General features: G+C 43.6%; 1 protein-coding gene across 5 annotated transcripts in view; it reads right to left on the bottom strand.

Annotated features, from left to right (window-relative positions):
* The window catches only part of LOC146821570 (uncharacterized), a 352,265-nt gene that overhangs the window by 14,069 nt on the left and 320,878 nt on the right, over positions 1–17,318 (bottom strand). For all 5 annotated transcript variants that reach the window (XM_085612586.1, XM_085612587.1, XM_085612588.1 and 2 more), the window contains one exon: positions 9,888–10,014. In XM_085612586.1, coding sequence (XP_085468712.1) covers positions 9,888–10,014 — 127 coding nt within the window. The remainder of the gene's footprint in view (positions 1–9,887; positions 10,015–17,318) is intronic.

The following is a 17,318-nucleotide window of genomic DNA, read 5'->3' on the forward strand; positions in this document are numbered from 1 at the left end:
TGTAAAATTAATCTAATGAATGTATATTCGAGGCCAGTAAAGAATGGTAGGGAGTCTCCTACCTTAGAACAGCTTGATATAGTAATAGAAGGTTTATTTAAAGAGGGGTTGATCTTAATTGGTGGCGATTTGAATTGCCACTTTGAACCAATCAAAGACCTTGATGACTCCTATGCACGGGAAGAAGATGAGATTTGGGCAATCCCTGAGATTAATAGCCCCCTGGCTCGCGCATGGTCAGCTTTGGCCCTACAAATAAAAGCTTTGACCCTTAAATACTCTCTTCAGGCCTGTAATGGCCGTTTTAATTCTGATACCCCTGATAAATGCACCTACAATAGAATTGCACATGAGTCAATCTTGGACTACGTCCTGATTGAATGCAAGGGCTGGTCTATGATTGCTGATTTTAATATACTTCCTAGGCATGATAGTGACCATAATGCCTTAACAGTATCTCTAACATGTCCTATACATACTGGCCACACTGAGCCAGAATATTCAATCAGGAAGGATTTATTTCTCTCCAATAATAAGAGGAAGGTAAAGTGGTCACAGATGGAGAGGTGTGATAAAAATATGGTCACACTATATGAGAGTATAATTCCTGATTTTGAGCAATTGTATGACCACCTGGATGCTAGTATTAGCCCTGATCTATTTTCCAAAGTTGGAGCTGTGAATGATAATATTTTTTGTAAACTAAGGCAGGTATTTAGTAAAGCAAATCCTACCTCTAATAGGGGTTACAAAAAAGTGGTGACTTGGTTTGATAAAAGCTGTGCCGAAGCCAAAAAAGCCCTCATCGCAGCGATTAAAGGTCCCAAATCAATATTAAACTAGCTAGGGACCAATACAAAAAGAGCATTATTGCTGCCAAGACAACATGGGGTATAGCACAGTGGGACAAAATGAAAAGTGCCTTTGAATGTAAGGATGTTAAGGGCTTTTGGAACTTGGTTGCTACTGGATCTAGCGAAGGGCGGACACCCCTGGAACCCAATATTGCGGCTGAAAGCTGGGTCCTTCACTACCGGGCCCTTTATTCTCTGGAGCCTGATAGTGCAGTTTATAAAAGTCCAATACCTAATAGTCCCCACAGTTTAGAACTAGATCCTCCCCTGATTTCTATCAAAGAGGTAGAAACCTCTATTGATAGAATTATTCCAGGAAAAGCGCCAGGTCTAGATTATGTCCCGGGCGAACTCTTTAAGAGAGAGCCTAAAATTTGGGGTCCATTTTTATGTGTGATTTTTAACAATATTTTACTTGGGATGGATATACCTGAATCTTGGCTAGGGGCAGATGTTATCCCTACAGTCAAAAAAGGCTCCCCACTTCTCCCATGTAATTATAGGCCAATTAGTTTGCTTGACGTCTCGCAAAAGGTCTTCTCCAGAATTATCTTAGATCGAGTTCAAACCTGGCTAGAGGAAAATGAAATTCTGTCCCATCTCCAGGCTGGGTTTAGATCGAAAATTTCAACATTAGATCAGGTATTTAGGCTCCAGCTCCCCTTTTGGAAAACGGTGGAGGTAGAAAGGGGGAGTCTCTATCTGGTCTTTGTTGATTTGAGAAGTGCCTTCGACATGGTACCTAGAAAAGCACTCTGGAGGGTGCTGCGGGAGCTGGGGGTTCCCCCCTACCTCCTTGAGACAATAAAATGCCTCCATGAAGGGAACTATGCAAGAGTGAGATATGGGAAAAATGGGGATCTTACCAATTCTATCCCAGTAAAGAGGGGAGTGAGACAGGGGTGTGTCTTAGCTCCTACACTTTTCTGCATATACATCAACGGCCTGGTGCACGCCCTGCGCCAATGCGAGAACATTGATGCACCTAGGTTGGCGCAGGGTCTTGTACCGGCGTTGATGTTTGCAGACGACACTCTCCTTCTCTCTAAATCCCCTATGGGGCTCCAGAGGATTTTGGACGGGTTTTTAAGCTTTTGCAAGGATCGCGGTTTAGAGATCAATGTACAAAAGACTAAATATATGGTCTTTAATCCGCGAAAATACACCCATCCTGGTCCTCACCTGAAAGGAGTTCCTTTAGAAAGAGTTCTGGAATTTGAGTATCTGGGGGTGACCTTAAATGAAAAAATGCTCTGGGCCACCCAATTAACCAAGGCCAATCTCAAATTAATCCAAACTTCAGGGGGTCTAGCAAAATTTTTTAAGAACACACATTACAAACCACTAAGTCCCGTGATAGAAATTTATAAAACCCAGATAAGAAGTGCTACTCTATATGGTGCCGAGATTTGGGGACATTCTACAACTAACTCTATTACAATCACCGAGAACAAGTTTCTCAGGCGGTTAGTTGGGCTACCGCAGAGCACTCCCTTGACTCCCTTGCACCTAGATCTTGGCGTAAGACCTATCACTAAAGAGGCTGGTTGTAGGCCTCTTCTTTACTGGAGAAGAATTTGGACAACCCTGGAACTAGTGTCATTTAAAAATTAGCTGATTGAGATCCTTAGTACCCCCGGGAGTGGGAGATATCCGTGGCTTGCATACATTAAAAAATATCTAATTCTCATGGGCCTTGGCGATTTATGGGATAATCCAAGTGTCACTTGTTTTAATGTCACACGTAAAAAACTGATTGAAAGGTACTGGGAGGTACATATGAATGATATGAATACAGGTACCAGATCTGGGCCCATGTCTTTTACATTTTTAGAGTATAAATGTATATATGCCCTGGAACCAGTCATTGATGTGATCCAACTCACTCTCGCCTGGAAACTTTTTCTGCAGTTCCGTCATGGATGTCTCCCGCTCCATGCTGTGATGAATAAATGGTCCAACGGTACAGATAAGGGTTGCCCTGCATGTTTAGCTAATGAAGAAACTGATTTACATGTTCTGTTTTTTTGTGAAGGCTATTGTAAAATTCGACGGAGTGAGCTCATAAATTTATGTAGGAATTTGGGCTCTTCACGTTGTATGGAAGTTTATAGACTGCTAAAAATAAATACTGATCTTTCTATTGTCTATGCAGTATCCAGATTTTTATATCGCATGTGGTGCATCAGGGCAAATCTTCTGAAAGAGAAATAAGTTTTTACTTATTCTTTAAACTTGTAAATATTTTAAACTTGTTTTTTATTTAATGACTTGTAAAATGGATTTTGTACATTGATGTCTCTTTTATGGCTTATGCCGAAATAAAGATATATTGACTGACTGATTGCAATAACAAATAGAGAGATAGGCCTCTAGTAAATGCAACAAGACTAAGGCCTATTTCCAAGCAGTCTGAATCTTGCCTTCATCAACAAATTGATTGCAGGGATTAGTAAAAGGAGCGGCAAAGTAATGAAAAGACAGTGAAACATGAGGAGGACATAGATAATGTGGCGAGCCCAAGTTTATGGAGAGGGCAAGCTGGATGAGCTGGGCCTCTCCCACCTGAGAAAAATTAGACTGGATAGTGGTCCCTGGGCTATCAGAGCAGACTGTGTTGTGTTATAATTAGAGGTCAGTCAGAATAACATCTCTGCAATGGCATTTATCTGGTTGTGGAAGAACATGGATAGGTCGTTGCAAAGAGCTTGAGAGTGCAGGTAGAGTTGCAGCACCTGGTGAGGTGCGAAGATTATTAACTGTTTTGATGATAGATTTGGAGGAAGGGTTAGTTTGCTCAATTTGCGAGGCGAGATAGATGGATCTAGCCTGTCGGATTTGTTTTTTTTAATGCTCTTTGATAATCCTGACGTTTGGCCACTGATTACTCCATGTGCCAATGCCTGTCTGCGTCTTACAGTCCTGTTTATCGAGCTTGAGAGGTTTGGCTGGTGACATCGATAAAGCTTGCTTGGGGCAACCTGGTCAATAACAGCTACGAGCCGTAGATCGTAATAGTCACCCGCCATATCAGTTGAGATGTCCCAGAAGAGAGGAGTGATGAAGACGCTGCAGGTACTACTAGGATTGACTTGATGCCATGGCAGTTTTGACGGGCACCCTGCTACTTTGTTACCTCTTCAGAGAGCAATTTCTTCAACTCCTGAATATTTAGCAATACAAATTAATATAAATTCATACACGAGGATGTATGTAATTGCTGTTATTTCATCTTGTGCAATCATATCCAAAAGCCCTGAGGCAACATCACGATCCTGGTAAGGTTGTTATTATTTTAGGTGAACAGTGAGAAATGGAGCCACTTCACCAACGTCTTAGAAGTAGCAGAGGCAATGTCATACCCGTCCACACCATTTGAAGATGACAGAATATGACAGTGCATGACCCTTGACCTTTATTGACATAACACTATAATCAATATACTCACTTAAATGCAAGTTGTTAAAACGCCTACTGCACATATGTCAGCACAGCTGTATAGGGGGGTTGATGCATCTCTTACAAATGACAGCTCAACATGTAAAAAAAAAAACTCTTTAATAAGCAAAATACCGATGGGTTGGCCATGGCCTTTGCACGCACACGTCGGCTGTCCAAATGTGCAAAGCCAAAATGTATTCCTATTGCACACCTACCTCTGTGGCTAACTGAACGTCTTATGAGCAAGACCAGCTGTCAGTTGAAATGGCCCCTAGAAAGCCAACCAACGCAATACAGCATTGTTTAATTTCAATCGGCCCAATATACATAAACAAATGACGGCACACCACTTAATTGGAGTTTAACTCCAGTTCAATGCCCAAGGGCGTCAAATAGGATTAGCCAAGGGAAGCAACTACTCCTGGCTTTCCCTTTGTGTGGCATCTCCATTGCTACCCCTGATATCAGAGTCCATGAAGATAGGGGCCTACACAGAAAGTAAGGCTCTACCCCAGTGGTTAATAACCTGTCGTCAGCATCATGAACCCTGGGGGTGCCAGATGCTTATCCAGGGGTGGTCTGCAACTGTTTAGAAAGCAGATTAATAAAGTACATATACATAAAAAAGCAAGCTTGAAAATTTAAAGTTTTAGGACGCTCTCGAAATTTCAAGGAATTCGAAATTGGAGGCATAAAGTTAAGTTGGTATCCTTAGCTTGAACGTGGGAGTTGCGCAAGTACATCAAATAGAATCTATTATGGACAATTGGAGTATTAGAAGCAAAAAAGACAAAGTGACATGCTCGAGTCTAGACTATTGTTTCGTCTTTTAGAAATAAAACTAGATTTTGAAAAGCACCAACCATCCCATTAAAGCTATAATTTGGATTTTTGCATATTTTTTCTTTATGAATGAAATACAGTATTTCATGAATTATGTATTTGTTTGATGTGTACCTTTTGTCTGTATTTTTGTGTATTGGTTTGAGGTTTAAATTGTAGAAATTGCTTAGGTGGGGGTCCCTGGCTTCCAGTATTGATTAAGTGGGGATCCACAGAAATCAAAATGTTAAAAAACAAGCATTTAAAATGCAATAGGTCTCACAATTACATTGTTTTGAGCTATTGGCATTGAAAATGTTATTGTTTTTTTTTTCCCCTTCGTGAAGCATTAATTAAGTAATGGCGAAAATAAGAAGCGTTCAAATTGTAAACTTAGTTCATTCCCCTTCACAACAGTGATAACATCTGACTTGACGTGAAGATGGTGTTCTTTTTTATAAATCTGCGAGTTACAATCCTGCAGCTTTAACTTCAAGAAATGATGACTACTTGTGCAAAGTTGGTATTAATACAAATGTTACAACGCCACGCATAGAAGCAAAGGGTCTGATGTAATCTCGTCATGTAACCATTTACCACAAATGACATCACCACAAATATACATATACATATATATATATTCCCATTATGTCTATGCCACAGATCTGCACCACACACTGTTAAAGTGTCTCAGACTGGAAGAACTAAGCTCTAAATGTAAGTGTGCTCTACAGCCTAAAATAGCACCGCTGTAGTTTGTACACAACACACAGGCGCCTGCTAACCAAGTGTTTGGGGAAAGGTGTGGTGCGTGATTGTGGTGACCGCTGAGTAAGGAGCAAGGCTTCAAAGCCTGACTTTTTTTCCTTCTTGCACACAGGTGAACAACGAACGGAGAGCCCCCGCCCTTCCCATCACCAGATTACCAAAGTGCAGCGGACTACCGGTCTCTGTCTGTGATTGTGCTCTGTGCAGGAGTTGATAGGGTGCCCCCCAGCCCCATCTCCGGCCACCCCTCCAAAAACCACGGGAGCCCCCCCTCCTTAATCCGATTGTCTCTGACCCCGCTCTCACCAGAGCTCTTCGCTTCTAGTTCATGGACTTGTTGTTGGTAAACATGTAATGTGCGCTTTCCACCGACACCGGCAGCGTGTGACAAGAATGGAACATGCACAGACCAGATCTGTTACAAACACACACGTTTATTATATACACACATCCATATGCCTCACGCACGTTCGTATCCACGCGACTTCTCCCCACACTCCCGTCGACATAGAGCAGGCACACCGGACAAAATGGCCCAAGCCAGGGATGTGCTGAACAGAAACAACTGTGTAAATGGAAATACGGATACAATATGTTCGTGCAGCCTTATAAAGATACACAAATCGATTTTATGGACAAACTAGCTGCATAGATAGATACTTATATATGAAAATGGACGAACCGATCAAGAAACAGAAAGGCACACCCACTGACCCAACGGCCCAGTCTTCCAGAGGCGGCCACGCAGCCAGGCAAACAGGAGCGACAGACAGGCAGGCAGGCCGATAGAGAGGGTAGAGGTAGAAGGATAGAGGTAGAAGGATAGCGGTAGAGGTAGAAGGATAGAGGTAGAAGGGTAGAGGTAGAAGGGTAGAGGTAGAGGTAGAAGGTTAGAAGTAGAAGGGTATAGGTAGAAGAGAAGAGGTGGAAGGGTACAGATAGAGGTAGATGTAGAGGGGTAGAGGAAGAAGGGTAGAGGTAGAAGGGTAGAGGTAGAGGTAGAAGGGTAGAGGTAGAAGGGTAGAGGTGGAAGGGTAGAGGGTAGAGGTAGAAGGGTGGAGGGTGGAGGTAGAGGTAGAAGGGTAGAGGTAGAAGGGTAGAGGTAGAGGTCGAAGGACAGAGGTAGAAGGGTAGAGGTAGAAGGGTAGAGGTAGCGGGAGAAGGGTAGAGGTAGAGGTAGAAGGGTAGAGGTAGAAGGGCAGAGGTAGAGGTAGAAGGGTAGATGTAGAGGTAGAAGGGTAGAGATAGAGATAGAAGGGTAGAGGTAGAAGGGTAGAGGTAGAGATAGAGGTAGAAGGGTAGAGGTGGAAAGGTAGAGGTAGAAGGGTAGAGGTAGGGGGTAGAGGTAGAAGGGTAGAGGTAGAGGTAGAAGAGTAGAGGTAGAGGTAGAAGGGTAGAGGTAGAAGGGTAGAGGTAGAGGTAGAAGGGTAGAGGTAGAGGAGGTAAAGGTAGAAGGGTAGTGGTAGAGGTGGTAGAGGTAGCGGTAGAAGGGTAGAGGTAGAAGGGTAGAGGTAGAGGTAGAGGTAGAAGGGTAGAGGTAGAAGGGTAGAGAGGTAGAGGTAGAATGGGGAGAGGTAGAAGGGAAGGGGTAGAGGTAGAAGTGTAGAGGTAGAAGGGTAGAGGTAGAAGGGTAGAGTTAGAAGGGTAGAGTTAAAAGGATAGAGGTAAAGGTAGAAGGGTGAGGTAGAAGGGTAGAGGTAGAAGGGTGAGGTAGAAGGGTAGAGGGAGAAGGGTAGAGGTAGAAGGGTAGAGGTAGAGGTAGAAGGGTAGAGGTAGAGGTAGAAGGGTAGAGGTAGAAGGATAGAGGTAGGAGTAGAGGTAGAGGTAGAAGGCTAGAGGTAGGGGTAGAGGTAGAAGGGTAGAGGTAGAAGGGTAGAGGTAGAATGGTATAGGTAGAATGGTATAGGTAGAAGTAGAGGTAGAAGGGTAGAGGTAGAAGGGTAGAGGTAGAAGGGTAGAGGTAGGGGTAGAGGTAGAAGGGTAGAGGTAGAAGGGTAGAGGTAGAAGGGTAGAGGTAGAAGGGTAGAGTTAAAAGGATAGAGGTAAAGGTAGAAGGGTGAGGTAGAAGGGTAGAGGTAGAAGGGTGAGGTAGAAGGGTAGAGGTAGAAGGGTGAGGTAGAAGGGTAGAGGGAGAAGGGTAGAGGTAGAAGGGTAGAGGTAGAGGTAGAAGGGTAGAGGTAGAGGTAGAAGGGTAGAGGTAGAAGGATAGAGGTAGGAGTAGAGGTAGAGGTAGAAGGCTAGAGGTAGGGGTAGAGGTAGAAGGGTAGAGGTAGAAGGGTAGAGGTAGAAGGGTAGAGGTAGAATGGTATAGGCAGAAGTAGAGGTAGAAGGGTAGAGGTAGAAGGGTAGAGGTAGGGGTAGAGGTAGAAGGGTAGAGGTAGAAGGGTAGAGGTAGAAGGGTAGAGGTAGAAGGGTAGAGGTAGAATGGTATAGGTAGAAGTAGAGGTAGAAGGGTAGAGGTAGAAGGATAGCGGTAGAGGTAGAAGGGTAGAGGTAGAAGGGTAGAGAGCCACAGCACCGTGTGTGGAGCCGGCAGGAGAGAGACACAGTAGACACAGGAGCCGGCACTCACACAACAGCTGCAGTTTCAGGCGTCCGATCATACCCATACAGTCCACCACTATTTTATATTTCTATATGTATAAAATTCTCTTTTCTAGATATTTCAAGTTGACTATGGTCCACAAACAACAAACTACACAGTCACAACTAAATAAACTGAATTAAGATGGTTTTTAAATGTTGTGCAGAGAAGCCAAAGGAAAAAACACAAAGTTGGACAAATATTCATTTAAACAAATTGAATCCCCATGTCGCTGATGAAATGACTCAGGATAGTGTTTTTCCAGACCGTGTTTGGTGCACTTCACGGGAACGGGTCTCTCAAGAAATGTTTCCGCTGTCGCAGCCGAGCTCGTATTTCTTTATTTCATCTTTGCGAATGAAGAACAGTGAAGTGTCCATCTCCGTGTATGAACTGTGAAACCTCCAGACAATTGTGTATGTCTCGTGTATGAAGCCCTTCTGTCTCCATCCAATGAGTTTGGGAAAATCTAGTTCTCGGCTCCAAACTCTTCCTCTTAAGTAAATGCGGGAGCTCCTCTCATGGCTACTTTTTGTTCTTAGAGAAAGGGTCCAAGTGCTGCTTTACTGATGGCCAGAGCTCCTACAACTAACTGCTTTTCGTGTGTCTGTGGGCTGGACTGGACGTTTCTGGCACACACAGCTCACTTGCCGCAGGACTGAGCAATAACAAGCGCTCTGGGAAGGCAGCGCTGTTTATATTTGCATCGTGCTTCCAAAGCAAAAGCCCGATGCAAAAATAAACACGCGGCGCCCTGTCTCCTTTTGGGAGGCCCATCAGGACTGGATCTCAGAGGCTCGTTTACATAACACGCCTCTGAGATGAGAAATTGCTTCACGACAGCCTGTGAAGCAGTAGACCCAGTTCGGATGGGCCGTCCCAAAAGGAGAAAGGGCGGTAAAACAGAAGCCTCCTTTTCAATTGGAAGCCACCATTTACCATAAATGGTGACGCTACCCAATGAAAATGAGGGTCGGGGCTTCAAGCCCCCTTCTGAAATATACTCACCCACAATATGTCTCGAAGATGCGAGCAGCGCATGTGCGCTGCAACGCAGGTCTGCGAGACCTAAAAAGCCTCTCTATCCCGTTTGCTGCCTTCAGTTTTTTTGTCTTGCTCTTTCCCTTCCCCGATCAGCAGCAAATGGGACTCTTTTGAAGGGCTAGAGGTTGGACAATGGGTCAAACTTGTGATGTCATGCAGGGTTCAATGGTGGAAGATGATACTTTTGGGAGCTCTGCATTTCTGTAAAATAACATATGTGACATCATCAGGTTCAGACTTTACACTGATACAAGAGCTAGACGATTATTATTTCTGCTTTGTCTCCCCCTGGCCTAGAACTACATATTCATGATGTGACTGCAGGAAGTAAACACGTTTTAAAACACAGCAGTAATTAGAGAAGTCATACTTACATCTGTCTGTACACATCCTTAAAACGAATAATTTCCTCTTCCAGTGGGCCTCTGGTTGCAGCACACTTTGGAGAACTGAAGTCTTGCACCATGGCACCATGACAACCGCAGCAACAGTTTCTGAGGCCTAACAAAAATACATGAATTGTTCCATTTAATCTCTTTGACATTATGACATTTCACAGCATTTGATTATGTGACCATGGTTGAAGTAGAAGCTTTTCCGAGATGAGGCATAATCAGTTACAAGATGGAATGTGGCAAACATAACTCAGTGGCTTCTAGACTGGGAGTGGACCACAGGCCTTCCAGGTCAGTGGAGCTTTGGTCTCTGCTCTCCTGGAGGTCTGCCTGCCAACAAAATATCAGTGGCTCAGGTTTTCAGAGTTTCCTCCCTGTGCGTGTGGAGGTTTGTAGGTTTTCTTGCCCCCGGAGCGCCATGTCTTGCATGGAGGACATGGGCACGGAATATGAGTGATGGTCACCCCACATATGTGACCTACAATCCAGTGGTGGACGAGTCGTTAGTTCAAGAGTCTCCAAGGAAGGCTGCAATTATTCTCTCAACACTGCAGCAAAGTGTTTTTTTCCCCACCTTTTTTTGCACAAAGCTTTGCAAACAGGACTATTGACTGGTTGTTGAGCAACACTGCAATGGAAACAATGAATTTTACACTGCTACATTATATTTGGCTTGTTGATTGTTTATTTAGTTGTCACCTTGACATTATCCTCCCTTTATTATTATACTTAACTGCACACACTAGCTGGTCTGATGATCCTTTCCTTTCGCTCGCAGTGTGGCCAGTGCTTTCTACTATAGCTTCACTCAAATCAAGATTTATTAATAAAAGTTCCCTTTGATTGTGTGGGTTATTAGTTCCTCTAACCAGCTGATCACTAAATAAGTAGCCATTTAATGTCCCAGGTTAACACAGATTAGATATGCCAATAAAAAAACATAATTCAACAATTAATTTTTTTTTGTTTGAGTCTACCCAAAAAAGTAGTTAGGACCAACTTTTCCCACAGACAAAGCATTTTTTTTTTTTGTTAATATCTTTGGCACCGTTTGATGAATCTTCACAAAAGTTTCAAAACTAGTACGCAAGTTAGTTGAGCTGCTGTTTGTAAAGTTTCGGGGTGATTCGTGAAGCAGAAGTCTAGAAAAAGGGGGTCCCAAAACACCTTTTCCCCATACAATTTCTGGGGATTTTACAGTTTTTAGATATGAATACAGCCCAAACCGCTGAACGGAATTACACCAAATTTTGTAGAAAGGTAGATCTTGGTCTCAAAAAAGACCTTTTTGTAATTTTGTGTAAATCTGTTCAATAGTTTGGGAGTTATTGAACAAAGAAATATATAGCTATCTAGGGACGCAGATCCTTCGCGGACCCGTGGATACCTGCAGATCTGAAGCCCAATTGGAAAACAAAACCTCCCCCACCATCACTTTATGTCAAAAAAAACAGAGTGCGTGCATCAGAGATTCTGTTGATGATGTCATTAGTGAAGTCATTTGAGTTGTGATCAGCGATATCACTGACCATGTCATGAGTGATGTAATATGTGCGGTCATAAGCAGTGCATTGCGGGGGCACAAGTTATAGTTAGTTCACTAACTATAACAGCTGAATTTCACTGGTTTTGTACGCGTGAAACCTGAGCCTAACTATAACGTCCCTGTAACCTTTGGTTTTTTCAGTGAATTTCTAAGGTTTTTTAAATGCTAATTCCTAACTATAACGTCCTTGTAACCTTTGGTTTTTTCAGTTAATTTCTAATGTTTTTTAAATGCTAATTCCTAACTATAACATCCCTGTAATCTTTGTTTTTTCCAGTACTTTTCTATGGTTTTTAGGTCGAGCTTAGGCAGTGTGCATGTGCTGTCTGCAAGACCTGTGGTATTCACTATATGGAGTGTAACCCCACCTGCTGATTACCATAGGTTGACTCCAGCGTTGCTCTTCTTTGGTGGCTCCTCATTGGTTCCCGCTCCCGATACATCACTTTAGTTTGAAGCACAGGAGCACTGCTCAACTACACATTAATTCTCCTTAATTAGTGACAGTACGCTTTAATGCAGGTACTATTTCTTCTACCCACTCCCATTCCCTGCGCCTTCGTCCCAGCTAATTTGTTTAGCTTCATCCGTGCATCTTGCCTTATCGTCAGGAGGGCCCCTGTTTACTTTTCTTCCAATCACTTCAAAGTTGGCGGATTTATTTTTTACATTTATTACCCCCTTGTTAGTTTTTGTTGTTGTTGCAATTGCAATTTGAGAACTGATTTACACAGAACCATAGGGTTATGAGCTTCCGAGACTCAAACCCTGTTCACCGGCCTCAAGGTCAGCTGCTCTAGCACTTACGCCATCTCCTCTCCCCTCAACAACACCATGTAATTTGGCTGGCCCTCCTTTGGAATGAACAATTCTAATTAAGGTTCCCTGTTTTCAGTTTTTACTGATTTTTACAGATAAATACAGACAGAAAAACATTTATTTCCTTGTCTGTATTTATTTTTAAATGTGGATAAAAATGAAAATTGGGTTGCATTTTCAGTGATTCTAAATACTCTCTGTCATGACTGCCGGGTCAATAGCTGTGTGGATTAATAGATAAGAGGGTTAAAAAGAAAGTCTTTGTAGTAAAGAGGCTTAAACAGCTGTAGATATGCACAAGGTTGATACTGAAATTTGCATATTTTCATATAAGTGCATTAACTTATCTTCTGTGGGTGTTCATATCACTGAAACATAGCAGGCATTCAAACCTAAGTTTATTTTTATTTGTTAAATAAATGTGGAAATATACCAGTTTTAGCTTCATTTTTTTCACAAAACCCAAATTAAATATGGATAAATACAGATAAAATTAGCAAAAAATAAATATAGATAAATACAGACGGAAATGTTAAACCCAGAGCCCTAATTGTAATGCATTCCCATTATGCATTCCAAAGCCGCGCCAGCCATCTTGTTCTGATGATGCTGTTGATTCGTAGTGCTGTAACAAAGGTTAGTATTGCCCTTTTTAATGCCACTCAATTTGTCAACCACTAAAGGATGGAAGGCTCGTTTGGCCTTGTCCGATTCGATGTGTGCATCATTTTTCTTGAAGTCTGTTAGCCCATTTGGCAGTGGCTTCCCACCTGTAACTCAGTGTCAATGGTTTCTCTTTCATAGGGCAGAAGTTTCATGGGGCATTTGTATTGGCTGCTGTTAATTCTACTCTCTTGCAGTTTCCCTGAGAGAGTTTGACAGTTTTCAGAAAGAAAAGAGGCCCATTGTGTAATTCTGTTACTGACCTAGTCACAGATTTCAGAGCACCCGTAAATATGCGGGTGTATGGGTATGCAAAATATGATGTTTCCCTGCTGGTCAAGAGAATATGTATATCTTTTGCCCTGTATTATTTCCAGTTCCATCTTCCTCTTGGCACTCCTATGTCCACACTTGGTAGAGACAGAGTAGTCGTTTTTGTAAATCTTTTTGTCTTTTTTAAGTCCCATTTTCACCCACTAGTCCTGCTTTTTAACACTCTGTTAGCTTCTTTCCATGGCTATTTTATTAAGACTTATTGTACTGTATTCACTTTCATCATGTTTCTTCTTGTGTTGTCATTGATTACAAAGATCATATGATATCACATCCTTTGATGTAATCAAGTTCATCCAAGTCAGTCCCTGTTACGACTTTGGGGGTGTCTAAAGGCATGTGATGTCACTTCCATTAGGCCAATGAAGATGGAGAATTAATACAACTTGAAATAAGTACTATAGAGAGCATTCTGCAGGATCCATATATTTAAAGTTATGTGGCATATATCAGAAACCATGAAACTGTAGAGCACACCTCCTCTAGGAGGGCAGCCATGCAAAACCCACACTAGTCTGTGTGAGCTGCAGTTCCTGCTGTGATGTTACAGATTCTCTTTCATGCTACATATCAGATCCAAGATCATAAAAGATCGAAGAATAGTGAAAGGAAAGAGAGAGGCTCTTCGAGTCAGCTCTTTCACTGCAGGACCTGAATCCCTTTTACCAGTGCACCGTGTCTGTCTAGTCACTTTACAAGAAGGTCAATAGATGGGGATCGATATTAAATCATCCTATGTTGTAAAGCTACTTAAAAAAAGAAACATGGTTTACATGAAAAAGTTAAAATGTGAATGATGACATACAAAAAACAGGGAAAACAGCACATTTGCTGTGTCCTGTATGCAAAAAAGTCATAGAAAAGAATGTCTTCGCTCAATTGTTTACAATGTGTCATATATGTGGGTATGGTTATATTATAGATGTATATACCACACAATATAGACTACATTGTTTTTGACACTTTAAAAAAAAAAAATATGCTTATTAGTTTCAACAGGCATGATGACAAACAGATAGATGTAAGTCAAATAGAGAGTGCCAATAAAAAACAAACCCCCTCATCCCCCAGCAGATTAGATCACAAGACATTGTACATTTTGAGAAATCCTGTACATCACGGACAGAGATGAGTGGTGCCGCAGAAACATATTCAGTGGTGGAACTCTCATAATGAAATAGCTGTTACATAGAGATTAAGAGGCATACACTTCAACAGGTTACATCAAATCTGGGTGGGACAACAAGTATGCAGTGAGCAGGAATCAGAAATCCTTGGGGCGCGAAGCCTCGGGGAATTCTCCCGCATAGACCTCCAGCTGATCCCTACAGTAAAGTAGGTCACGGATCCACTTTTTCACCGTTGGTGTGGTCTTCGCTCCCCAACACTGTGCAACAGCTCCTTTGGAAAACAGAGTGGATATTGCAACTATGCGCCTATAACAGGGCTTAAGGCGTTTCACATACCCAAGGAGGCAGATCTCAGGAGTGCAATGCACTGGTTCTAGCACGATATCAGTGAGCACACTCACCACTTTAGACCAGAAGGCAAATATACCTGCACACAGTCATGCCACATGCAGGAAGTCGGCATCAGCCTGCCCACACCTCACACAGCCAGCAGACTCGCGCAGACCATACCTACAGAGCTGCAGAGGGGTATAATATAACTGGTGTAAGTATTTAAAGTGAATTATGTGGCGGTTACAATTCGCGTGTAAGCTCGCAGCATGCCTTCCAAAGGTCTGGCGTGAGGGCGGACCCCAGCACTGTCTGCCATCTAAGATACGAGGGGTGATCCCTAAATTCTCGCTCTCGCAAGGAAGCATTGTACAGTTTGGTGATTAAGCCCTTTCGCTCCTCTCCCGCCAGCATCACCTGCAATGCCCGCAGAGTTGTAGGTTCCTCTGGATAATTCGGGTAAATAGTTCTAACAGCCTGCCGGACACGGACATAAGTAACACCCAACATAAATCCACGATCGGTACCCTCTTGTACATCCTGCAATTACCTAAACTGACCCTGCTTATACAGGTTCCCCTTCCGGGAGATACCAACATTCGCCAACTCCCATAGGGCGGGCTTCTCCTGAGCCGCAGAAATGTCAGGATGCAAAGCCAATGGCAGCAGTGCAGCATATAAATACGGGAGCTGCACCCTTTTTGCCAGCGTCCTCCAAGCCCATGCAGTGCATTGCACAGGGTTTATTTCAGTCCGAGGGCCACCCGAGCCTCTAGAAAGAGTTGCTGTCTGCAGGGGCATTGGAAGAACAGCATCTGCTTCAATAGCTGTGTGAGGTTGAAACCGTTGCGGGAAGTCCCAATAATGCGCAAATTGCGGCTGCGCACATAAATAGTATAATCAGAGGTCAGGAGCCTCAAACCCGCCCCGGTCAAAGGCCTGAACAAGAACATCCCAACTGCATATGGGTTTCTTTCCGCCACATACAAATGTAAGCAATGCCAATTGAAGCGTCTTGAACAGCACAATAGTCAACTTGATCGGAATATTGACAAAAAAATAGAGCAGTTTGGGGAGGAAGGCCATTTTTATAACTGCTATCCGATCTGCGAGGGAGAGGGGCAGGCGCGCCCACCGCTCCGCCAGCTCAGTGATACGCGTAATGGCACGTCTCAGAGATCACCATATCTGGATCTCTATGCAGCCATACCCCCAGATATCACACTGGATTATTCTTCCAGGTCAGCGGAAAGTCCAGCTCCACCTCTATCGTGCCAGCTGTTAGCGGGAACACCACCGACTTCGCCCAGTTAATCCAGAGACTCGAAAACCGCTCAAATTTAACATACTCCCGGAGCAATTCTGGCAAGAAAGTGGCAGGTTCACGGACGTATACTAACATATCATCGGCATATAGAGACCACTAGTGGTCTCTGCCGAAAGTGTAGTGCAGCTGCTGCATGCTTCTGTCGAAGCTTGCAAGCCAGAGGCTCCAATGCGAGCGAGAAGAGCATCAGCGACAGGGGGCATCCCTGCTGCGTGCCCCTTTCAATAGGAAACGCCAAAGACACCCATCCATTAACACGCACACGGGCAACCGGTTCCGTATACAGCACTCTAATCCATTGTATAAAAAACGGAGGAAGGCCCATTCTAGCTAAAACCGTGAACATGTAATCCCATTGGAGGGAGTCAAAAGCTTTCACCGCATCGAACAGCACTGCCACTGCTTGGAAATCTGAATCAAAATAATGCAATGTGGAGAACACTGTATGCAGATTATGGGTCGTAGAGCGCGCAGACACAAAACCCGACTGGTCAGGTAAGACCAGGAGAGGAACCAGCGGTTGAAGCCTCGTGGCAATCATCTTAGACAGGATTTTTGCGTCTATATTAATAATTGCTAGAGGCCTATAGGATTCGCACAGGTTTGGAGACTTATCTGGTTTCAACAAAGTCACCAGCAAGGCCTCTTTGAGAGTAGGTGGAAGCCGCCCCTCCTCATAAGCCTCCGCATAGACAGCAAGAAGCCTGGGGGTGAGATCTGACACGTAGGCCTTATAAAACTCGCTAAGAAGTCATCCATTCCTGCAGCCTTAAAGGTAGGTAATGACATTATGGCAAGTTTAACGTCCTCTACATCAAACGGCTGCATGAGATATTCCCGATGTGAATTGGAGAGCCACCCTAGTGCGACGTCTTCCAGATAGGCATCTATCTCTTCAAGTGGTGGGTTTCCCCTAGCAGCGTATAGTTTAGTGTAAAATTGTAAGACTATATCACAAATTTCGGGAGTCGAGTAGTGGGCAACCTCATCCCCATCTAAGAGTTCCTTAATACACACCTGGCTGCGCGGCGCTGCTAGCTTCTGCGCCAAGGAGCGGCCTGGATGGCCCCATTCCCCATAATGGCGTGCAGTGCTGCGGCGAGAGCGGTGCAACAGCTCCTGATCAGCTGTTTCGTTATGGTCCGTGACAAGGTCTCTTATTGCAGCTAACTTCTCTGGAGAGGGATTATTCTCATATTCATGCCCGAGTGTGGAGATATCAGACGCCAACTTGTGTAGTCTGCATCGGAGATCCCGCAGCA

Source organism: Triturus cristatus, chromosome 6, assembly GCF_964204655.1.
Source record: "Triturus cristatus chromosome 6, aTriCri1.1, whole genome shotgun sequence".
Classification (NCBI taxonomy): Eukaryota; Metazoa; Chordata; class Amphibia; order Caudata; family Salamandridae; genus Triturus; species Triturus cristatus.